Raw genomic sequence first — 25,317 nt, 5'->3', positions numbered from 1 at the left:
AAACTGACCTCACCTGGGACTTCTGCACGTCCTTTTCGCTCTGATTTTCACCGTTCCCCATTAAGTTTGCATGGCAGCTTTGCCTGCCAGGATCCTGCTGTGGTGGTAGCTGCAAGAACCCAGCAGTGCAGAGGCTGTTTTGAGCTAAGTGCTGTATAGAACAAGGGACCCTCTATAGCCTGTTCTTCTACTAAGTTCTTTTAGGTTGAACCTTGGCTGGGTGAGGATCCTGACTGGGTAGGTAGGCTGGGGTCTCCTGGGCTGAAGCTCTAGAATAGGAAAAGCTTTGTGAACCTCCTCGGTACCCTTAGAAACCAGGCAGAGGGACTCCAAAGTAAGAAAGGCCCTAAGATCGTCTGCTCATCTCTCTTGCCTCGCCTGAGAGGAATCTCAGCTTCAAAGGACTGGTGAGAAGGGGCCAGGCTGGTCCTGGGCCAGGAGCCTCATTGCTTCTTTCCAGAAGGCTGGGGTTGTCTGTCAGTCCCAGGAGGGATTAATTCCTCTTTCATGAGGAAGGCTAGGTAGAGTTCTTGCCAGGTCTCACCAGGTTGCTTCCACTGGACAGCTGCACTGGGCACAGGGCACAGTGCCAGCAATGTTCCCTCAGCATGAGGCAATGGCCCTATAAGGAGCCAAAGGGCAGTTGGGGTTTGATCAGTGTGCCTGGGAAGCCGGGCAGGGTGCCTCAGTGAGGTAACTGGGACCAGCAGCCAGGAGAGGATCCTGGCAGCCCTGGGAAGGAGGCCTCCGTACCTGCTGTCAGTTTGTCGTTGCCAGCTTAGGGCTGCAGGACTGGGGACTGGCACGTGGGTTGGCCGCCTATGTGGCAGCCAGGATGTAGTGAGTGGCTCCCTGATGGACAGGTCTATCTCGGGACACTACCCTTGCTTTCCAGGGCCTGTGGCCTTTGCTGACTTCAGTTCATGCTCTTTTTGTGCCTAGTGGAATGGGGGCCAGGTGGGGGAGTAAACAGCACAGGACACTGACTTTAGCTGAAAGGATGGTATAAATGACCAAGTGTTGGGAACATGAGCTCTGGGAGCCGGCCTGCATCTACCTACCCTCACTCGATGGTAAAACGGGCACGTCTGTGAATTACTACCTTCTAGTTAGAATTAAAAGAGAAGCTGAATGTACTGTGATCAGCAGACTCGGAGTGCCATTACTGTGTAACTGCACGTTGCCTTCCACACCCGCCCTGCTGTTCCACAGTAAGCTGTAGACTTCTGGTCAGTTCAGGATGGCCCCTTGGCTCTTCCAACATTGGCTCTGAGACTCCTTGAGGACATGTGAGGACCTGCTCCATAAGGCTGAGAGCTGTAGCTCTGACTGATCTGGCATTAAAACCCATCCCCCATGGCTTTATCACATTAGCAAGTGGCCCCATGTCCCTGCGAAAGCCAGACTTCACTGTGCTTAGCAGACTGGAAGATTGCCCCAGAGGGACACAGGCCCTCTGCACCAGGACAGTCCTGATGGACTTATGTCTGCCTCTGCTGGCAGAGGCTGATGAGTTCCTGCTGGGCCCTGGCCTCTTTTTTACAGCATGGGGAACCTGGGGATGCCCAGCTCATCCTCTCGGGGTCGGCCTGAAGATGCTAGTAACCCCACCAACCTGACCCTAGGCCTTGTGTGTGTACCACCTTTGTATCCGTTTGAGGCTCCATCTCTGCACTATACAGTGCACTATGAGTTGAGTATTCAAAATGCTTGGGACTGGAAAGTTTGGAGGTTCGGGATGTTTTCTGGATTTGGCGATATTTCCATGTATTGGGACCCAAGTGTAAGCATGGAAGTTACACGTGTTATAAATATCTACTGGCAATAGTCGAAAGGTAATTGTATAGGATCCTTCAGTGTGCCTGCATTTTGACTGCAGCCTATAACGTGAGGCCAAGGTATGGAGTCATGTCAGCGCTCAAAAGTTCTGGACTTTGAATTTTTAGATTTGGACATGTATTGCTCTTCTCTGTGTCGTGGGGTGAGGATCGCTTTGCTCCCAACTCCTAGGGTAGTACCTGTCGTAATACTAAGCAGGGGCTAGCAGCAAATAGCCATTATTAAATTAAATCCACGGTAGATGGTAGTGTTTCGATTCCCCTGCTGAGCCATGAGTCCATCAAGGGCTGGCAGCTCTGTCTTAACACCTTTCTGGTGGAGGGGGCGGTGGTGTGCATAATGGGGTGTCAGTGGGTGCTGGGAGAAGAAAAGCAGGTATAGGCTTGCTATTTGTGTGTGAACTCACAGTATGAATGTGTTCACTGGGGTGGTGATGGCTCACCAGTTAAGAGGTTTTGATGCACACTCATAAGGACCAGAGTTTGGATCCCAGCACCCATGTGACAACTCTGGCATTCCACAGATACCTGTAACTCATAACTAAGAGGGATCCAATACGTCTTTCCGGTACAGGTGCATTACCCCACACACACATACACACATACACTCATGCATTCATGCATGAACATGCACATTCACACACGCAAATCTAAAAAAAAATAAAATAAACGAAGGCATTATCTCCTAAGACAGTGGTACATTTAAAAGGAATCCCATCTCTCATTTCTCCTCTCCCCTGTGCATCTCTAGCATAGGCTCTACCCATAAAGGCAGTTACTAGAAGATAGAGAGCAATGGACTGGGCTCAAGGACGCAGCAGAAATGACACAGAACACCCATGAGTTCTGTGGTGAGGTTCATGTGACTCTGTAAGGGGAGGCATGTTGGCACACAGGCCCGGTACTTCAGGCCCTCTCTAGAGGGGCTTACACAAAGGCCTTGTCCCTGGACAAAGCCACGGAATGGGAGCAGAGTGGACCTTTTCCTGGCTTCACACTGGCTCTTCCAGGATGAGCACAAAAAGAACATGTATAGGCTTGCTGACTGCATGGAGGTCATTGTTCTGTCCACACCCCTGCTTTGCAAAACCCAGCCTCTGCTGGCTGGGTATTTCTGTGCACACCTATGAGAGAGATGCCAAAAGAAGCCTAATTAGCTATCAGCTTCCTGGCTCTGTACAACTCTGGAAATGGAATGAGATAGAGGAGGATGATGCAGGACCTGTGTGTAGGGTTAGATTGTCTCCAGGCCCTGCCTCTGAGCTCGCCTGCCCTATCTGACTCACACCCCAAAAGACTCAGGCTGCTCACGTGCAGCCTCCAAAAGAGCACCTGAGCTCAAAACACGTAGGCAAGTGCCTCCGTTAGGGAGAGGGTCTTTCTCTGGCAGGTGTTACACAGCTCAGGTGAGGAGGAAGCCTTCTAGCCCTTTGATGTGGTACCCTGGGAGCAGGCCAGGTTTCAGCTGCGTGTGTAATTAGGAGCAGCCGCCTGCCACTCCCATAGACCTCGCTTGGAAGTACTGAGTGTGCCTTAACACCCCAGAGGCCTGCCCTGCTTCCTGGAGATTAGAACAAGACAAACCGATAAAAGAGATGTCAGAAAGCGTCTGGGAGAGGCAGGAGGAACCCTGGTCAAGGAGTATGGGTTCTTCAGGCCTCTTTTCTGCTTCTCTGGGCCTCAGATTCCCCGTGTGTGCACTGTGATGATTGTATATACCGAGACATACTGTGTATGTTTCATTTCATTCACACAGGAGCTTGGCTTCCACACGGGGGTTGGGGAGGGGCCCTCAGACGACCAAAGTGACTGCTGAAAAATGGAAGTGAGGTTGGTGTTAAAGCACTTACTTTCAAGTTTACATGGTAGGACTGACTGTCCAGTTGCAGCAAACGGATTGCTGAAGCTGGGGGCCAGAGGGCAGTCTCAGAGAAGAGGTCTTGGAGTGGGGCTCCAAGGAAGCCCATGTAATTGAAGCAGCGATGATCCTGGGATGCTTTCTTTGCACCGGGCATCCTTTGGGGTATGTAGATTTATTATACTCATGACATCTTTCCAAGCTGGTGCAGTTGTTGTCTCCTACCCAGAGATGAGGAAGCTGACGCAGCTTGTCCCAAGCCAAGCGAGTGCTAAAAACAAGGCCTCTGTCAGTCCAGGCAGTCTGACTCTGGTTCTGTCTTCCAGCCTAAGTGGCAGGCCTTCTTACTGAACCTAAAGTTTACCTCTCTCCAAGGGCTCCATGTGGGGCAGCTTGGTCCATAGCAGCTTATATCATTCTAGTAAAGCAGCCTCTGCTAACCTTACCTGAGACTTGGTTTCAGCCCCAGCACCTCAGGACACCAGCTGTGTCCCTGTGGCTATACAGCCAAGAGAGGTTATATGGTGGTGAGGGTGCTGGTAACGTCCGGTTGTCCCCATCTCTGGCAGAGGAAAGGTTTCTTAGGCTGAGAGGAGTGTAGGCCTCTCAGAACCATATTCCTAGTGAGCTCTGCCATCCTATGACTTGAGGATTGCTGTGGATTCTCAGAAAGGCCTGTGTGGAAAAGCTGAGAGACGAGAGATGCTGCCCACACTGCTCTTTCAGGGAGGCCCCAGCCTGCACCACTCTGTCCAGCCCACCTTGTCCTGGGGCTCCAAGACCATGTCTGTTCGCAGGGTTGCTGGACTTAGTACTCAAGGCCCCCAGAAGCCACTCCGCCTTCCCATAGCTCCATCTACCCTTGCAGATCTGTGGACTCTCCAGGCCCCCGGGCTTGTCTCCTCTATCCTGTGCCCGTTTTCCCTGCCACGGCATTGTGTATGAGGGAAGGTATGAATTCCTCAAGGCTTCTGCAGGTTGTCTCAGCCAAAAGCTGCTTCTTTATTTGCACGTAGCATCAGGTCTCACTAGGACTTGGGCTTTTGCCTCAATGGATTGGGCATCTCCCCCCCCCCCCCCCCGACACACACACTATTTTCTCCCCTACTAAGGATCAAGAGACACTGAGTGTGACACACTGGGGACAGGTGGGTGCTGGTACTGCTGAAGAAGGTGGGGTTCATCTGAGATGGGAGCTCAAAAGTGAAGCTACTCGATCTTTTTTGTTTCGAGACAGGGTTTCTCTGTGTAATCCTGGCTGTCCTGGACATTCTTTCTCTGTAGACCAGGCTGGCCTGGAACTCACAGAGATCCCCCTGACTCTGCCTTCCCTCAGCGATGGGATTAAAGGTGTGTGCCACCATGCCCAGCTGCTACTCAGTCTTTTCAAGGGTAGGGAAAAGGTAGTGAAGAGAACTGTTTTAGGTCTGGGATGCCATTAATCCCAGCACTAGGGAGGCAGAGGCACATGGATCTCTGAGATCCAGTCCTTCCAGAGCTACATAGTGAGACCTTGTTGCTCACAAACAAACAAAAGAATTATTTGATTCTTGTCTCCTAACTGATAAGTTACTACAAAGTATATCCCTCAGGGTTTTTTACTTAGATATGTCTACTTTTGATACACAGATTAAAGGCTGTCTGTATTAGAAAGGAATGCATGTATCAAGACTATACTAGAAATCAAGTCTACATAGAAAACACTAGCACATCTGCTCATCACATAGTTGTTGAGTTTACACATCCAGAAACGCTCATTTTCCATGCAGCTCCTGTCTGCACCCAGCTTGGCAAGTCCTGCCCCTGGCTTCTCCCTCTCTCTGTCGTCCCCTCCCTTCTTTTATTATCTCTTATGACCCTGGCTTCTTTAGCCCTCCAGTAGCATCCAAGCAAAAAGAAGATGTATGTACCAGAAATTAGGGTGACAGTACAGAACGATACAACTACTTTGGGGGGAAAGTTTAACATTTCTTTCCAAAAGTGAACACGCTCCTACTTAATCTTGGCAATCATGCTACGCAGTTCTTACCAGAGGAAGTTGCACAAGGGCATTTACAACTACTTTATTTCTAATTGCCAAGACCCAGAAGCAGGCAAGATGTCCTCTATAAAGTAGGTAACTGGATGCACTCTAGACCACCTAGACAGTGGAGTGCTTTTGAAGTATTAAGAAATGGGAAGGCCTGGAGAGGTGGCTTAGCCACTAAGAGCAGTTGCTGCTTTTGCAAAGGACCTGAGTTTAGTTCCCAGCACCTATATCAGATATCTCAAAACTGCCTGTAACTCCAGCTTCAAAGGATCCAGTACCCTCTTCTGACGTCCATACGCAACACACACACACACACACTTTTTAAAAATCTTTTTTTCTTTTAAAGAAGCAAGCCAGTTCAATTAAAAAGAAGCAAGCCATTAATGAGCTTTCAGAGGGGGAGAAACATAAAGGAAATTAAAATGTGTTTTAGAGAAAGAAACAGACCTGAGGAGTCTGCATACTGCCTGACTCCAGCCATATATCATTCTGGAAAAGGCAAAGCTATGGAGCTGGGAAAGATAGATGATTTCCAGAGGTTGGGGGAAAGAGCCGAGACCAGGCAAAGAACAGATAACTCAGTGTCGGTGGCAATGCCTCCTGTACTGCAGTGACAGCAGACACACACCATTGTACGGCTGTCTGAATCCACAGCTGTCTGAATCCAGCCGTGAACCCACACATAAGCTGGGGTCTCTGCCTGATGGGGCTTCAGTGTAGCATCATCAGCTGTTGCAACCGCTGTGCTGGGCTGTGCTGGGCTGTGCTGATAATGGAGACGGCTGTGTGATCGGGGCGCAGGATGCATGGGATGTCGCCACCTTCTGTGCAGTTGTCAGCAGCTCTAAAGCTTTCGTTGTTGTTTTTTCAGATCAGGGTTTCACTGTGTAGCACTGGCTATATTGAAACATACTCTGTAGACCAGGCTGGCTGTGAACTCAAAGGAGATCCACCTGCCTCTGCCTCCCCTAATCTCTGCTGGGATTAATGGTGTCCACCACTGCCCAGCCTACGTAGTCTTAATTTTTAAAGGTAGGAAGCAGAGTTGTTGAGTACAGGGCGAAGTGTAGATTGTCAGCCAGCACTCAGATCTAACCGTCGTCATATCCATTCCAAGGGGCTGTGGTTTGAGCAAACTCGGCCTGTCCTGCTTGCCTCTCTCCCTCCCTTGGTTAGCAGTTATGATATCCAGCCTCTTGGTAAATGCTGCGGGTGAATTTTTAGGGTCTCTTCCAGGTCTGACATCCTCAGGTTCTGTGGCCTATAGGATGCATTTGTTTCCATTTCTGGTTTTCTCCTGGTTCTACTTAACCCTTTCTACTCTAGAGGTCAAGGGAAATCCCACACTGTCAATTTAATGTTTCTTTCTACTTGGTGCCTACAAGGCATGAAATCACAGCCTGCCACCCAGTATTAAAAGTCATCTTCCTCGAAGGACTGGAGGGTGATGTCTAGATAACGTGTGGCTTAGAACATATGGGCACCGACTCCCCCCGTTAGATTCTTCTGGGGCCTGTCCCCAGTGGGCCTGGCTCATAAGAGGGATGGATGTGCCATGGTCATTAGGCAGGAAACAAAACGTCCTGCCAGGTGGCCTGGCGTGGTGACCCTTGACTTGCTGGCGCTCTTGGCAGCCTCCCAGGAGAGGGACTGCTCCCCATAGCCCCAGTCCCAGGGGCTAGGGCTGATGGCTGCTTCCAGGCAAGGCAGCCTTGAAGAGCCCAGTTTGCTTAACATGTCAGTGTTTGCTTTCACATGCTCCTGTCTTAATTACATCTTTTTCTTTACTAGCGTCTTTATTCGTTATTCACAACAACTTTGAAAACTAATTAAGCAATGGTCCCTCTCCACAGCAGCTATTTACCTTCTTTTGTAGGGTTTTCAGCTCTTTGTTCCTATGTGTCTATACTTGGGACATTGCTGTCATCTCAGTTTAGATGTTACGGGCAAAATGCGCCATGCTCATTTTGAGCAATTCCTCAGCAGGGAGCAGAATTCCCTTCGCGGTGTTCACCTTGCCAGGAGTTGTTTAGGAAGTTCAGCTATACTCCTGGGCTGTCAACACGTAACATTTCTGTACTTTACTCTTCAGCTCACCATAATTTGATGTGCGTGTTCCCATGTAGCTACATTATCTTCCTATTTATTATTTTAATGACTGCTTAATATCCCATCCAGTTCACATGTGATAATTTACTTGACTGTTCCCTATTGTTGAGCCCTAATGAGAATTTGGAACCCATCTGTAATGCAGAGGGAAGCTGAATACTGAGGTTTTAATGACCACAGGGGCATCCCGACATCCTTACCTACCATTATGAACTCAGCACTGGTAAGGTGTAGATGCTTCCGGAACAGTTGTGCATGAGGGTTGTCATACAGGTCTCTGACTGGGTCGCTGATCTGTTCTCAGTGCATTTTCCTTTAGGCTGCTGTTTATGTAGTGTACCTGTTTCTCATCAGTATTTCTTGACACTAAACTGTATGCAGGTGCCATTTCGAGGCACTTCATCACTAGAATCCGGGATTTTAACAAGTTAATGGGAATTTTGGGGAGAGAGTGGTGTGTGCCTGTCAGTTCTTGTTCACATACCTTCCCCATTCACGTGAATGTCTGCAGTGGTCTGGAGGAAGGTCTGGAGGGAGAAGCAAGGTGCTGCCACGGAAGTGTATCTGAGCTTCTTGATGCCCTTAGAGCTATATGGGTCGCAACCCTTTGGAGAGCCTAATGACCCTAGACAGGAATTGCCTAAGACCATCGAAAAGCATAGGTACTTATCTTACAATACATAACAATAGCAAAATTACAGTTATGAAATGGCAACGAAAAATAATTTTACGGTTTGGGGTCACCATAGCATGAGGAGCTGCATTAAAGGGTTTGCGGCTTTAGGAAGGCTGAGAAGCACTGCCGTAGAGTAAGTGGCAACCACTGGTGTGAGCCAGTGACGGAAAGGGTGGTTTCCTCGGTCAGCTGTATCGGCTGCACCCCGGTGTCCCCCGGCTCTGTGTCCTCCTCGGAGCCAGAAGGAGATGTCAAGGTCCCCCTGTAAAGCAGTAAGTAGTGTCGGTAGTTGGGTTCATGAGGTGATTTATAGAGTTGCTTGTGGTGCTTTGCAGTCGGTGCCCTTCCCCACTGTGTGAAAAGGGGAAGAACTTAACAGCCTCACAGAACCCAACAAAAGCCACATTTTACCGAAGTGTGGTAAAATCTCTTGGGAGATAACTTTACATGGTTTCAAACCACAATGGAAGGTTTTCCTTTTCCCCTGTTCTTTCTCTCTCTTTCTAGAGAACATTTTTATTTTTAGTAGTTTGTGCCTGTCTCCCCTTTAGTACTTGCAGATTCCCCCCTTTGCACAGGAGGACACTAACCTTTGGCTCCCTCTGCACATGGGTTTGTTTCTCATTCAGTCTTTGTGTGTTAGCAGCTGTTTTTTGTTTGTTTTGTTTTGTTTTGCTTTTTGTTTTGGTAAGGTAATGGCTTCTAGGATGTTTACAGAAATTTCCTTTTAAAATAAAAACAACAACTCCAGTGATGGCACTGGAACGAGCCAAAGCCGTGAGGTCAGGATGGGACTCAGTGAAGGTTGGGAAGTACGGGCCTAAGGGCTTAATGCGTACTGAAGGACAGTGCACAGCCCTTGGCTTGTTCCATCAGGGCACAGGAGGAGCAGCACTGTTGTGTCGCCGAGGAGGCTTGTAAAGCGGAGGCCAGGAGCCGCTCTTCCTTGGGAAGCCACCGCTATTCACACACGTTCAGGCAGCTGCTCTGCAGGCCGCGGCCTCCTCCGTAGTTACGCATCTGACCCCTGGTTTGGAGTGTGCTTCACACATACCATGAAATACATCCCTGCCTCCACCCTCACCCCTTTGTAGCCAGCCCGGCCACCACTCCCTCCTTGAACCTGGGACCGCAGCAGAAGGGGACAGTGAATGTCCACATCATGAAACATCCCTTTGCCTTGAAAGTGGCACTCCACTTGGAAAACACAGTGACTCGTGCAGTAAGCAAGCCACAAAGGGCAAATGCTGATCTCTTGTGGGAAGTAGCCAGCCAGAATAGTCAAGCTCAAAGAGAGAGGTGGAATGGACTTTTCTAAAGGCTGGGGGGAGAGGGGGAAGGAGAGTGAGGAGGGTACAGAGTTTTAGTTTGAGAAGATGAAGAAGTTTTAGAGATGGAAAGTGGTGATCCTGCACAAGGGTACGTGTGTTCAATGCCGCTGGACTGCCCAGGCAATAATGGCTGATATGGAGAGTTGTTACCTACAGGTGTGGTGGCTCTTGCCTATAATCCTAGCACTGGAGAGGTTGAGGCAGGAAATCATGAGTTCAAGGCAAGTCTGGACCACATCGAAGTTTCATGGGCCACATTGTGAGACCCTCAAAAGGAAAAGCAAACCAACTGTGGGCTTATTCTGTACACGGAGCCTTGGCCCATGCCAGCCTCTTCTCCTTCTATTTGTCAGTTCAAATGCTGGCTCTTTCCTCTTGTCCTGGGATCTGAGTTCAAATGCTGGCTCTGGCTCTTTCCACTTTTCCTGGCCCTCCCAGACCCCTATGCCTGGTTTCCCTTACCAACAAGTCAGTGTCATGGTATTGTAGGTGTTTTGTCTTCTGGAAATAGCAGCAACTGTCAGGGATGGCTAGTTAGATCATTCCTGTCACCCTTTCTAGAAGAAGCTAACTCCGATTCCCATACCTTCAAATCCCCGACATTTTTGGTTGGGTTGAAAGAATGGGCTCTGGAGTATAGCAGTACAGGGAGGCAAGGGCTGAAGAGTAGCCTGGCCAGATCTTCTCCAGGAGAATCTTTGCATGTTGGTTCTTTAAATTAATCTCTGAGTTGGGTCGGAACAGGAGGGTGATTTGGCCCAATGTGGCTCTGTACAAATGGAAAGGTGGCAGTGGTGAGATGGCCAAGTATGAGGGCTATGCAGAGCCAGAACACACTTGCCATTTCCTGCACACAGCTGGCCCAAGTCCTTGAAAACGGATAAGACAGTGAGAGAACAGAGTGCTTCTGAAGCTGCTGTTAGGCTGAAAGTTTTGGTCTTGGGAAGCACGGCCCTCACCCACATAGTTGAGAGATGGATGCTCAGTGCAGGGCAGCCCCACCTCCCTGGCCAGTAGCTCTGACCTCAGACTGTTTCCTGGTGGGGACTGCACATCCATGACGTGTCTCCTTCCTTCCCTTTTGCCTGCAGAATTCCAGAGGCAAGAGAGTGTCCGGTCCCAACACAAAGGCATCCAGTTGTATGACACCCCTTATGAGCCTGAAGGCCAGAGCGTGGACTCAGACTCCGAGAGCACTGTGAGCCTTCGGCTACGGGAGAGCAAGCTGCCCCAGGATGATGACCGGCCAGCCGATGAGTACGACCAGCCATGGGAATGGAACCGGGTCACCATCCCCGCCCTGGCAGGTAGGAGCAGTGTCCCTGCTTGGGAGGTAGTTGCTGGAGAGCACTTGGCACCACCTGAGGTAAACTGAAGACAAGTGGGTCTAGCCTGGCCAAGCACTGCAGAGGTGACAGGGAAAAGAGGCCAGGTCAAAGAGTAACTCCATTCTGGCACTGAGGGTTCCCAGTCCAGTTTCCCCACCTTCAGAGCTGGTTCCCCGGGGCCTCGTGGAGTCCTGTGGTCCCATTCAGTCCTGAACAGCTTAGGTGGCTACTGTGTTTCCCATCTGTAGCTGTGCCATGAGCCTGCTCAGAGCTTAGGCTCCTCTCGCCTGGTTTTCTAGAACCAAAGTGGCCCCACCAAAGCTCTTCTGCAGAGTGGTGTGTCCATATGTCACAAGTCAGAATCCCATTGCTCATGCCCTTTGACTTCAGTTCCACTCCAGAGATTCTAAAACTGAGAAAAACAGTTCGCTCTCATGAGAAATTGGGGCCACTGGAATGCCTGGCATAAGAGTTGTTTAGAGAAATTTTGTGCATCCATGAGTCACCACCATGGCAGGTTTTGGGGTTTCCTCACAGGGACCTCAAAGGCTGTTGTTGCTTGGGATGCTCTGGCACAGTCTGGCACCGCACTCCTCACCGTGCTCTCTGACCAGCAGTGTTGGCATTGCCTGTAAGCTGCTCAGAAACGTGCCGTCTTTATACCAGCCGCACACAGTCGGAGTGTGTTCTGCCAGCTCCCATATGATCTGTGTTGACGTTCCAGCGAGCACTTAACCCATAGGACATGAAGGCTGTCTGTCTGGAACCTGCCCACTCATGCCTGGAGACACTTCGAGTACTCTGTATGAGTCATTGTTCATAAGGCCTCAGATAGAGCGAGCTGGCAGGACGCTTCCGGACCCACACGTATCTGTTTGGGTCTTGGTTCTTGTCACTGTTATCTTGGCTTTACATGTACCCTCCAGAGCAGATGCTGGTTTTACCTGTCCCAAGCAGCTTTGGCTTCCCTCCTCACTTCCTGGGATGAAGGAGGAGGTGGCTGCATCATCCCAGGGCTGGAGGATGCTGTGAGCACCAACCTTCAGCTTGAGAGAGGCTCTCCAGGCAGCAGTGGGTGGGAGGCCAGTAGGCCACCTCTCAGGCAGTGATGACGCTTTGCATCGACTTGATTGGGTTGCTGAGAGTCATCGTGGTTCCACTTGCCATCCCTCAAGTGTGGCTGCTTGGAATAGAGGGTACAGTTCCCCACTGAGTGGCTGTTCAGTGTGCATGTGCAGAGCGGGAGTGCCAGGATGGGTCTGCATGTACAAGTGTGTGCACTCATGCTTCAGCGAGTCCCTGGAGCACGGAGAGTATTTATACTCTCTCAGAATTGGACCAACTGCAGCTGGCAAAGACCATGCCCCTCTCTGAGCGGCACCAGGCTGTTCTCGGCTATGGACAGAACTAAAATCCCACACTTGGGATTAAAATGAAAACCTGTTTACATAACATAGCTGAATTTTTAAAGAAACTAAACCTTATACTACCAAGGTTAGTGTGACAGCTTGCAAGATGAACAGGCCCTGCGTAGAGGGTGGCCTGTGGCCAGGCCAAGGATTGGGCATGAGGATCACTCAAGTTGGATGGCAGACACCTGCTGCTGTGCTGTCACACCTGAAGGGCTTGTATTCCTGTTCTAGGATTTTAGCAGCCCCGCCGAAGCCCTGGTGAGCCTCAGTACAGAGCCTCCCATCCAGAAAAATGTGGGCTCCTTATTAGTGTCAGCCACACACCTTCTGTCTCGTTGCATCCTCATGGCCACCCTCTGCATGCCTCATTTCCTTCAACATAGGGAGGTTCCCGCAGGTTACACAGGCTCATTCCCTGCCCTAGAGAAACTGAGGCGGAGGGGAAGAAAACTGAGAAAGACCCTGTGGCAGAGCCATTAGGCCGTCCATGGGTGTGGGAGATCTGTGCCCTTTCAGTTCTAAGAATGGAAAATCTGCGGTTGGGTCTGAGAATTAATGAAGGCACTTTGTAGCTTGGGGTCTGGCAGCGGGAGCCAGCTGGTGGGCAGGCCTGAGAAGCATCCCACTGGGCTGGCGAGAGACAGTTACTTCATTTGTGACTCACCAGCTCAAGATCGTCTCTCTTCGAGGTACTTTGCAGACAGTGTCCTGGGCTCTGCCAAAGGCAGAAGTGGAAAACAGACACCTGACTCAGGTGGGCATATCACATATATTACTTGGGGCCCTTGTCTGTACCCCATACTAGCTCCTTGGCACGTTGATCTGCCTTTGGAAGTTTAGGACAGTGTGTCTTAGATGCGAAGACCAGTGGCAGGAATCAGACATGTTTGCCATTCGCTCATCAGCTTGGACCTGGGCTGCTCCTCTGCCTTTCCTGTCTGAAGAGCGGTGATTGTTATCCAACAACGTGGGCTTCTTGAACAGCCCACTGGACCTCTGGATGGAAAGACATTGTGAGTCCTAAGGGGCTGTGCCTGTAAGGGTTTATTACGGGAGTTCTGGAAGGGCTTGCTAAATTAAATAAAGCTTAATTTAATAGAAAAACAGTGCTGCATGAAGGGGCGCTCAGCAGCCCTGGAGGCCTCATTTACAGTGCTTGTTCCTGATTGTGCCTGGCAGTGGGACACAGGGTCAGGTGGCTCGGAGAGCAGGTCCACTGTCGGGACCCTAACCCTCCACTCCAGTGTCCACAGCCACCAACCAGCCCCCATCCGCTCATCCCTGCTGAGGCTCAGGCCAGCAGTCTGGATGAGAGCGAGAGGGTCCTTCGCCCTCCCCGTTTTAGATGGGATATGTATGCCTGGGCTTCCGAGAATAGGAATTTTGAGCTTGAGTTGCAAAGTAAGCCACTGCAGAAAGTGTCACAGCACCAGGTGCCACTTCTGACTGACTGTGGCAAGGTGTGAGAACTCACAGGTTCTCTGGGGGACTCCATGAGGAGAACCCATGACATACTGTGCATCAGGTGAGGGGCTGAGGGAGCCGGGGAGGGCATCACAGCTCATCTTGTGTGACATCAGTATCTGCCCTTCCAGAAAGCCTACCCTAACATGACAGCTCTTTCTCATCCTCCAGACTGGGCTGAGCCTCCTGTCACGCTCTGTACTGTCCTCTCATGGGGTGCTAGTGCCGTGCCCCATAGGTAGACCCTCTGAAGCTTTGACATCTCAACATTATCAAGGGCATTTGAAAGGACAGAGAAAGGAAAAGTAGCATTTTATGTATGTCTGTTCCCTAAACAGTCGAGAGCCACCTGAGCCAGCTCAGTATGCTTATTTAAGAGAACCCCAGGATGGTAATTGGAAGGAATGGACAGGGTGCTAGCTTTTATTGAGTAGCAGTTAGGAACCTGGTTAAATTTACTCTGTGAAGCCCTGCCGTGTGGGCATTGTTTCACTGTGATAACATAAATGAAAACTCAAGTTCAGTGCCTTGCCTGAACTTCGGTAGCCGTAAACTCCGATCTGTCTGAGTGGAAAGTGCTTGCCTTCCCCACTGTTGCATTGCTCTCGCCTGGAAAAGGTTTCCTTGAACCTGGTATGGGGTAGCTGGTGTAGAGGCAGTTTCTCCACTTGCTCTTTGGCCTTAGTACTGGTCACTGCCTCTGCCCCCACTCCTGCCCCGGGAGCAGGTTCCAGCAGTTAGTGCTGTGGTGCTGTGTGGGCTCTGCTCATACTCACTTGCCCTTGTGCCTCTTGGGGTAGGGGAGGCCTCAGAGTAAACAGGCCCAGAGTCTGCCAGGGTCCCACAGGTAGGCTCCCCTCAGTCCCACAATGCCTCCTGTCTCCTTCATGGACTCCCAGAATGCCTTGGGCCTGTGAGGAAATTAACAGTTGTGTTTGTACGGGGAGGTTTTTGCTGTGTAATGAGTAACAGCCGTAATTAATGTTTAACATGCGCATGAACAGCAGGTCTACCCAGGGAAGCGGGGGTTCGGCAAGAGCCGTGGGATCTCTCTTCTTTGGCTAAACGTTACTGAGGGACAGGTTTCTCCGGTTGGTTTTTCCGTCTGACTATGTTAATGAGTTCACTTAGTAATCTTTGAAAAAATGAAAACGAAAGCGTCAGCATGTCCGTAGCTTTGGGTCCTCTATTATGTGCTGATAGAAATATCCCTGCAAATGCCTTTTCCTGTGCGGAATTCAGTGAGTGGCCTTGCCCTTCTGCTCGGATGGTCAGAGGTCCCCAGGGGGATGGAGACTGTAAGCTGCATGTAAAAGCCCTGCCTGCCCTGTGCACAGCTGGGTCCCACCGAGCCTGGTGCCCAGCGAGTCCTGGGCCATTTGTGGAGTTACTGAGTCAGTGGCCACACAGGTCCCACACACTCTGCCAGGCGAGGCTCCACCCGTGGCCGTGTGCCTATAGGTACTTCGTGTTCTCGTCCCTCTGTGTGCTGGATGTCTGTCTCCTCACCACGTGAGGCCAGAGGAGTCTGCAGTTGGAGAACACTTGTGTGGCTGCTGACCTGACCTCCTCCCCTCCAGCCTGTGTCTGAATTCCATCTAAGAAACTGAAAGTGTGCTCTTCCTGTCTGAGGAGGAAGCCGCTGCCCCCAGCTGTGTGAGAGCTGTGTCATGTGGCCAACACCGGCCTGTCTCGCCTGTCTCTCTCCCCCTTCACTATCTGCAGTGGTCAGTGTACAAACATACATGGTAGGTGGGAGCTTCAGCTTGTGGGCTGACTTCCCTTAGTGCCCAGCCTGTGTGGCCTCTCCAAGGAGTCCAAGGAGTGGACTGTCAGACGGAGGGATAATCACTTTCCTCAGGCTCTAGGAGTCTTGTGGGTGTCTGCAGACAAACCGGTTACAGATCACACAGGACCTTAGCCTGCAGCAGTTCCCAGTAACAGGTGACAGGTGAGCCTAGGAAGGAATCAGGTGCTAGGGCCCCAGGTCTGTTTTCTCATCTGCAGGAGGGTAACACTAAAGTTCGGGCTGCTCAGAGCGCGGTAGGTGGTGGCTGCTGTTACTGCTGTGGGCTCTTACCTTACTGCTGTGGGTATCCCTTACCCTGTAAGACCCGTGCTGAACTTGCTAAGACTCAGACAGAGGAGACCCTGGTCTAGCCCCATGCTTCTCGTCTGTGGGATGAGTTGTTGTAAAGAGATGGCTACTCTCAGTTGCGGAGCCCTCACTGCTTCATTTGTCCACAGGACACCAGACAGCTCAGCTCTGGTGTCCGTCCTTCCTTTAGGGGAAATCACAAATCAAAGGACGGAGGTGAGCACCTTCCGCCACCCTGTGTTCACCTCCCAGGCAGGCCCAGCTGTGCCGTGGGTGTTCTGGAACTTCTGAGGTTCAAGGCCTGCCTCTGAGTCTGTGAGAGTCACCATCCCCCACTCTTAATCTGTCCTCAAACATGCTGTGTGGGTAGCATTAGTGCCCCAGGGCCTCAAAGTGAGGTCAGAGCCTCTTCATGATCCTGGAAATGTAAACCTTTGTGAGGCTCCCTCTTTACATCCCTCCTAGAGGGAGGGCCCAGGGGTGCATAGAGAGTAGAATGGACTTTACTCTGTGGGTCTCCGTCTCACCGTCTGTGAGATAGGAGCTCTCAGGTGTCTAGCCAGGTGTTGGTAGGGCCAGTGGTAAAAAGTAGTGCACAGGTTTGGAACACTGCAGCTTCCGGGGACTGTTACCACAGAAGAGAAGTTATAGTAACACACAAGTCCTGAATGCGTTGGTGCAAATGCTCATAGCCCTGGGGTAGATAGTCCACCCCACCCCCTACTCTCCACCTTGCTGACACCCACCTGGCTCTCTGTGGCATTTGGGATTATATGCGGAGCCATGCATAAAAGAGGTTCCTAGACACAGTGTCCAGGCAAGCCACAGGCCCAGGACAGTCACAGCCCCTCCTGTGCACCCCTTGAAGGTTTCCAGGGAGGGCTCAACCCTTATTATCTACTGAAAGGGTGATGGGATCTATGGTATCTGAGAGCCCCCATCAGTACTAAACAGTCTCCTTCTCTTTGACCTCACTGCTTCTGCTAGGTAGGGGTAGCTCAACCCTGTGCTGGAGAACAGAGAGCCAGAGGCTGCAGGCCAGCCAGAAATAAGGAGCAGGGGTGGGAGAACAGTGCCAATTCCACCCAGGAAGCCCTAGTTTGGAGGAGGCCCCAAGGCTGCCCAGCGGGCTACTGAGGCCTAGCCAGTAGCCCGGCGTGGCAGCCTGCCTCATTAACTGGGCCAGGTTCTGTGGCCACACGTGCCTGGATTGTAAAAACATGGCATAGAAGCATGCACCTCACAGGTTAGAGGACGATGTGCTCCCCAGATCTTCTGTAGTGTCCACCCTTTTTGGGGAAGTGCTAAATACAAGAGTGAAACCATTAGAAGTCTAAAGTAACCTGAGTGGGACGGGTGAGGTGGTTTGGCGAGTGAGGGCGCTGCCTGCAAGCCTGAAGACCTGATGTCAGTCCCCAGAACCCACCGGGCACCAAGCCAGCGGCCCGCCAGAGCGCCTTTTCTCAAGGGATGAATGGAGGCTAGGAGAGACTACTCGTTCGCCAGGCATTAGTCATCACCTGCACCCCAGGTCCTGTGGGCACTGAGGATTTAATGGTGAACAGTGCAGAGCAAGATGCCCGTCCTGAAGAAGTTGGCTCTAACACAGGTTACCTTCTCCTTGTGACTATGTGACCATTACACACAAACACCCCTTGTGAAGTGACCATGGAGAGGGGTCTGCCACTGACTGAGGACCTGTCTGAACCATTTCTATAGCCCTTCACGACTTAGGTTGTTATCAGCCCCGGTTAGTAGGTGAGGCAGCCAGGCTTAGCATAGTTTAAAAATACTCCAGTGTCATGGTGAATAATGGTGCAGGAGGACAAAAGCCAGGTGTCCCTGACTCTCAGGTGGGCTGCAGAGCTGCTGCTGTTCCTCGCTGGCCTTGTGGGCCATTCCCTGGAGCCAGCTGCAAGGCTGAGAACATCTGGTTCTGTGGAAATTTGCTACATTCTTTCCTGTAATGGGGGCAGATGCTGGGGTTGTAGACAAAGCACTTCAGGGCTGGAGGAGGCTAAGGAAATTCTACCTGGGGCCAAGGGCAAAGCTACTGCGGGAGGTACTTTGCGGAATAGCTAGGATTTTTCCAGTACAATGAAGAAACACATTCCACAGGCCAGACAGAGACAAAGCAAAGGCCGAAAGGCAGGTGGCCGGTGATGGATTTAGCCCCAGTGAGTAGAGCAGAAGGTGAAGATGGTGGTGAGGCTGCCTCCAGCCTGCTAAAGGACCGTGAGCACTGGTGAGGAGTTTTGTCTTTGAACCCAGCCGCTGGGGCGGCAGTCACGGGCTGTGCTGGGGAGGCTGCTGTCTGGCCTGCTCTCAGCAGTGGACAGGAAGGAAATGTACTGGTTATATGTGAGCTGCAGCCACCCATGGCACTTTCTAAGCTTCCTCTCCAGGAAGCACTGTGAAGTAAAGTGAGAAGCAGAGAGACTGGAGAGGGCAGAAGGAAAACCTTCTCAGGTGCTGTGCCACAGGACACTGGAGGGCTGGGAGGAGCGGAGAGAAGTTCCTGGAGCAGCAGACACACTACCAAGGACTAGCCATGGAGAGAGGCCAGCTCTCTAGGAAGTTGTGGTCAGCGTTCATGTCGATCCTGGGAGGCCTGTATATGCTGTTTAGACGGAGCAGCTGGCCAGGTGAGGGAGACCACAGCTTCTGCCCACAGACCTCGGCTTGTAAAGAAGGAAGACCGATTGGGGTAAGCCTGGCCCTGTGGACTCACAGTCCTGGGCTCAACCTCACCCTGCCACTGTGCTTTGGGACCTTGAAAGAGTACCTCCTCACACTTGCCTCTGTGCACCGTGGCAGGAGTATTGCGGAGCTCAGTGCTGATGAGCTACCTTAGATGCGTCTTCTGTTGTCAGAAGGGAACAACTTTCCGTAGATACGGATATCGGGTTTCCACAGGCTTCAGAGACAGTCCAAAAGAAAGCCTAATAGTAAAAATGTGGGCGGAGCCCTTGAGCAGAGAGGCCTGTCCCCTGGCCACAGCCCGTGGTAGACATTGAGGGTCAAGCTAAGGCACAGACTTGCTGGCCCTCAAGATGCTGTTCCACCAGGGCTAGTCTCCATCTGACCCTAAGTCAGAGATGCTCGGTGCTTCAGTGCTTTGGTCTACACAGCCGAGTTGCCGTCTCTCCCTCGGATTCCAACTCACTCTTTAATTGCCTGTCGGTGGGACTCATTAAGTTCTGTCATTTGGACAAACTCGTGTGGGCAATATATTTTCCTCTGAGAATGCGGATACTCTTTTGAGGAACTGTGTCTTTATCTCATGCAGAAAAAAAAATCACTAAATTGAAAGAATTGCCATTTTAAATTGCAGATTAAAGAGAAGCTTAATTAGAAGGGATGGGAGCCGCTGTATGAAGGGCTTTTGTTCCGGTCCCTCTCCCCTCATTGGCTGTCGAATCACTGCACTTGGAGTTTGTATATTTGTGTTTTAGGTGAAATGATTTGCCTAATTAAGCTTGTCATTCATCACCACCTGTTCTTACTAAAATATATGGCTGCAGTATTAAGCGTGCCAGAGGATGTATAAATTAATTCAGTAAGGAATCACAATGTCAGCCAGGACATTCTTAGGTTTTATCCGATTTATCTGGTAGCAAACCCAGTATTTTTTCCTAGCAAAGCAAAACATCAGCTCCTTAAGTTTCTCATTTAGTCATGCATTACAGCACCTGTTGCCTTGCGGGTAACTATATGAAGTGTGGGGCAGATAGCACCTACGCTGCAGCCCAGCTGCAGCCCATTCTCGGTGTCTCACGGGAGCGAGGCCGGGAGCCATGGCCGAGGGAGTTGAGGAGGCTTCCTGGGAGAAGCGGCTTCTAAGGGTAGTGGCGTTGGATGAGACCTGAACCTGAGCAGGCAGCGGGCTGTCAAAGGGAATAGACCTAAAAGCTTGAGTTCAGGGCTCTGTGTTAAGAGCACTGTCTGGTCTTCTAGAGGAAGAGGCAGGTCTCCGTGGCCCAGAGCTGCTTATAACAGCGGGTCCCTCACCCACTTCTGTCTTCTAAAGGCATCTGCACTGCACAGGTGTGCGGACACACACACCTTAGAGCTTAGATTCCCACAACAGTGCTTCTCAACCTTCCTAACGCTGTGGCCCTTTAATATAGCTCCTCATGTTGTGGTGACCCCCAACCAGAAAATTATTTCATTGCTACTATAACTGTAATTTTGCTACTGTTATGAATCATGATGTAAATATCTGTGTTTCTGATGGTCTTAGGCAATCCATGTGAAGGGGTCACTTGACACCCCCCCCCAAAGGGGTCACGGCCCACAGATTAAGAACAGCCTTGGTTGTGGTCTGCATGAGACTACCTGTCCCCTTATGCAACATTCTGCTGTTTGTTCAGTTGTATCGGTCCATGCACAGTATCTAAATGAAGAGGAACAGACTCAGGAAGCAGTGTGGCACCAGTGGAGCTCGGTGGGGTTTGCCAGTAAAGAAGGGGACAGAACTCTCCCCATCCTTGCCCCAACCACTTAGAGGACAGAGGTCCTGTGTGAGTGCCGTGAGAGGCCCTGTGTGAGTGCCGTGAGCCTTGCTAAAAATTGCAGGGAGATCCACCTGGGGCAGGGCTGGTTCTGTAACCCAGATGCTACCAGCCCCTCAGACTTGCAGCCTGACCTCGACAGCTTCTGTGTGTCCTGTTTTGGGAAGCTGTCTTACCCTGTTTTATGTTATAATAAAGTGCTCGGGTCAAGGTAGTTTATAAAGAAAAGTGGGTTCTATGTGGTTATAGTTCCAGATACTGGCAATTCCAAGGGCCTGGTGCAGGAAAAGGAAGGGTGATCTGGCAGCTGTGGAAGAGAAAACTGGGGGCTTGGAGGGTGACCTTGCTCATGGTAGCTGATCTAGTTTGAGAGCTCAGCATTTATTCTTTCGTTGTTATTGTTTGTTTTTTCGAGACAGGGTTTCTCTGTGTAGCCTTGGCTGTCCTAGACTCGCTTTGTAGACCAGGCTGACCTCGAACTCAGAGTAGCCTGCCTGCTTCTGCCTCCATTGGTGCTGGGTTTAAAGGTGTGTCCCACCTCGCCTGGCTCAGCATTATTCCTGAGATTCCCACAATACAAATACTTTCCTTAAGGTCCTGCCACCTAACGTTGACTCATCCAGCATAGGGACTTGGGGGGCGGGGGAGGGGCGGGTATGCATATTTAACCCATAGGAAAATCAAGCTTTTTTTTTTTTTGGCACCCCACTCTCTCTTATACAGTGTCAAGTGCTGGGCCCCAGGTGACAGTGCCTTTTTCTTCTCTCCATTCCCACAGCCCAGTTCAACGGCAGCGAGAAGCGGCAGTCATCCCCCTCACCCTCTCGGGACCGACGGCGCCAACTCCGCGCTCCTGGAGGAGGCTTCAAGCCCATCAAACACGGGAGCCCTGAGTTCTGTGGGATCCTGGGAGAGAGAGTAGATCCCACCATCCCACTGGAGAAACAGATGTAAGTTCACTGATGCAACACCAGGGGCCACCCTGCCTCCTCTAGCTGATGAGCCCTCTTCCGGGTCTTTACTGGAAGAACACAGTTGATCGCTGGCCCTGCATGACAGGCTCTGGGAAGTTAGGGCTCCTGACTCCTGGCCAGGCTGGGTCAGTTCACACCATTGTCACCCTGACCCTCAGTGGCTGGCAGGAGGGACTACAGAATCTTCAGTCACTTTACCTCATTTTTCATCCCAGTTGCTAAGTCTCCACTAAACCTGCCCTCAGTGGAAGTTCGATTTCTTCTCCGGCGGTTGTGTGGCTTCTATGCTACCTAAGTCTGCTTGCTGTTCATCAGCTCAGGCCTTGACAAGCTTGGGTTGTCAAGGTCCCCGTCTCCAGAGATTTCCCACTGCTTGTCACAGTCCGAGGCCCACCCATGCCACCCTACTTCTCCTCCAAGCACTGTGCCAGGACTGGCCCCTTCATCGTCCCTCCTCTAGACCATGCTGGCAGCTCCCTGCTACACTAGGTCCCTGTTCAGCTCAGAAACCTCCTGTGACTCCATTATCCATGATGAACCCTCAATCCCCTTGGTTTTCTTACCACCTCAGTATTTGGACGACAATGAATTTCTCTAGGTGTATCATCTGCTTACCAAGTAAATGTACAGTAAGATGGGGAATGCCCAGGTGGGGAAATTGAGGCCCAGACTCATAACCTTGACCCCACCTCTCTTTGTTGTCACCTCCTTTTGGATTTCTCTTTATGCCCAGCCAGAGAACGTACCTGGTGCAGAGTGGGTCTTTATAAAGTGAGAGAGTGCCGATGCTGCCACAGAGTAGGTCTTCATAAGGTGAGAGATAGGTAATGCTGGCACAGTTCCCAGGAGCATTCCTTCTGTAGTGGCGAGTTTGAACCAGGCTTGGCCTGGGTGATACAGGTTTTTCAGCAGTGTCTTTCTCTAGGGCTTCCCTGACCATTCATGCCAAAGAAGGCCCCATCACAGCTCTTGTGTCCCTGTGGAACACTTGTGCTCTCCGGACGCCTGTATCTTTGTTGGCCCTCCCTCTCCGTGTCATTCCCGAGAGATCGAGGTCATATATTGAGTAAATATTGGAGAGACCAGTTGCTATTGGATGGGATGAATGGCAGTGTCTTCCTGCTCTCACCTCCACAGGCTCCAGTGTATTCCCAGGGTGGCTCCCTGCTCACTAACAGCAGTAGGCCCAACCTCCCCTCCCCCAATCCCAGAGGACCACCTAAGACAGCCTACAGCCTCCTACCAACAGGCTGCCTGCTAGCCTCCCAGCTCCAGATCCAGTGCTCTTTGCCCTGCTTTTTGATCCTCCACTCCAGACCCCACCTTTCTTTTGACATGAAGTAGCCAGGAAAGGATGTAGCAGCCTGTCCTGTTTACTGCCAGGGATTACCCTTAACAAGGCCTCTGGAGATCCTTCTCTGTCTCTCTTCCAGCCCCTGTGTTCAGGGAGGGCAGACAGCAGGCAGCACTTCCCTGGGGACCGTTCAGTTTCAGCTGGCTGGAAAGTGTGTTTCTAATAAATGTTTTTGTCAGCTAGCTGAGGGCATGTTGCTCAGGCCACCCCTCCTGAGCCTGCTCTCACCACATCTGCTGTCGCTTACTTGTAAAGCTGACTTTGTTGTAGTGTGGCTTTCTCCCCATGGCTGCCTTGGGCCCTGGCATCCCTGGAAATGCTCTCACTATGACAGCCTAGGCATCTCCCAATCCATACTTGTGTTTCTGTGTAATTGTAGAAAGACAGTTTGGCAGTTGATACCATGTCATTGTCGTGTCACGCCCCCCCTCCCCCACACACACCAGTACAGAGGCACACCTGGCTTCCCTCCTCACAGTCTCTTCTGCTGCAGTGTTCTTTTCATGGGCCCAGCATAGACACAGAGGGGCTTTGGGAATACCTCCTCCATTGAGGCCTTTGCTGTCCCACTGAGATTTTGTCTCCAGCTTACCCAGTCACAGAAATGTGGCTTTCATCTCATACTGTGGCCAGGAGGGGCTGTATGTCCTCTGTATCACCCATTTCCCCTCCTTCCTCTCTGGCTCATGTAGCATCCAGAAATGTGATGCTGTGATTCTCATGTGCCCAGCTAGTGCCAGGACCATTTGGCAGAAGCAAGGTCCAGCTGCTCTGTTTCAGCTTAGAGAGCTGCCCTCGGCATCGCCCATATGAGGCTTCTTCATGTCATGTCCTAGGAGTCCGTTTTATGGAGAGGGATGCCCTTGCCCACCTCAGGAACCCCTGGGTCGTGCTGCCTGCTCCTGTACCCAATTCTCCCACTCCTGCTCTCTCTCTCTGGCTGCTTTCCAGCCTATGACTATCCATCACCCTTTCGTTGCTCACCTATACTCCCTCTATCTGTTCTTCATAGCTTCTTCTCTTTTCTCCTTAGGTTCTCCCCCCACAGGCTTTCCTGTGCCCCAGCCGTGTGACCCCGCCTCACCTTCATCTCTCCAGCACCTGTCACCACGGGGCAAACTTGATGATCACAGAGTATCTGGTTTTGGACTGTCTGCATGGAATGTGAGCCTTCCCTGGGAAGGCACCCAGGGGTGTGTTCATTCTTTTCCATTAGAATCTGACATGTGGCAGACACTGGCAGAGCAGCTGTTGAGCCTCCTCACAGGAGGCTGGAGCCTCCTCAGAGGTCACCCTGGGGCCCTGTTCTCCCTCGGCTTTAACTGCATTCCTGTCCTCTCCCCAGATGGTATCATGGAGCCATCAGCAGAAGCGACGCCGAGAACCTGCTGCGACTCTGTAAGGAGTGTAGCTACCTTGTCCGGAACAGCCAGACCAGCAAACATGACTACTCCCTCTCCCTGAAGTAAGTCCTGTGTGGCCAATGCCCCGGCACAGTGAGCATGGCTGCCGGGGTCTACTGCAGAAAGGCTGCACTCGGTTCCCCCAAGAAACTTGTTTCCGCCAGTTATTTCAATCTTGGTTTTTAACCTAGTCCCATCCTGGAAACACAGAGAAGCCGTGGTGATTGCCACGGCCGCTTTCCCAGGGAGGAAAGGCTTATCCCCGGAAGTGTAGCCACTAACTCTTTCACGTGCGACAAGCCCAGGCTTGCACCTGGCTCTTGGCACGTCCTACCCATCCTAGCCAGTCCTCAGGTGAGGAGTGTATCGTTTTGCTCTGTAGACTTGGAACCTCAAGTTCAGAGGGCAGGTGATGGATGAATGTCTGTCTGACCCTCCATGGTCTACATAGCTGCTTGTGAGAACCCCTTCCTATTCTCCAGCTTGTCTTCAGGGCAGACCTGCTTTTCATATGCCCCACAAAGTTTGGGAGGGAATGCTATGAACAGGAAAGACCCCTACTGGTCAGGTCCTTCTGATCCGTGAGCTGTTGAAATAATCAGGTTTAGAAATAAAATAAAGGAGGTTTTATTGTTTTTTTGTTTTTTCTCCTGCTTTGAGTGTTCCATTGTTCAATGCTGTTGCTAGATAGGACCCAAGAGATCTTATAGAACCCATTGTAGAGATGGGAGAATTGAGGCTTAGAGGAAGGTAATTCTCTAAGAGTACAGAATTAGTAACATAATTTGGGTGTGAATGCAGGTCCTGCATCCAGACATACTGGGTAGGAGTGAAGCGTTGCATCCATGGTGCCATAATCATTGCCAGAGGCTCGCGGTGAGAGAGGGCTTGGTGGCTCTTCTTTCAGGAAAGCTTGCACCCACGCTGGC

The 25,317-nt window shown here is 51.2% G+C and overlaps 1 protein-coding gene across 1 annotated transcript in view; it reads left to right on the top strand.

Moving 5' to 3' along the window:
- The window catches only part of Shb (SH2 domain containing adaptor protein B), a 114,315-nt gene that overhangs the window by 68,171 nt on the left and 20,827 nt on the right, over window positions 1-25,317 (top strand). The window contains exons 3-5 of the mRNA XM_021658156.2: window positions 10,933-11,148; window positions 21,436-21,607; window positions 24,331-24,450. Coding sequence (XP_021513831.1) covers window positions 10,933-11,148; window positions 21,436-21,607; window positions 24,331-24,450 — 508 coding nt within the window. The remainder of the gene's footprint in view (window positions 1-10,932; window positions 11,149-21,435; window positions 21,608-24,330; window positions 24,451-25,317) is intronic.

Source organism: Meriones unguiculatus, chromosome 3 (genome assembly GCF_030254825.1).
Source record: "Meriones unguiculatus strain TT.TT164.6M chromosome 3, Bangor_MerUng_6.1, whole genome shotgun sequence".
NCBI classification, from domain to species: Eukaryota; Metazoa; Chordata; class Mammalia; order Rodentia; family Muridae; genus Meriones; species Meriones unguiculatus.
The sequence above is the reverse complement of the archived record's forward strand: the minus strand, read 5'-3'. Positions and strand labels throughout refer to the sequence as shown.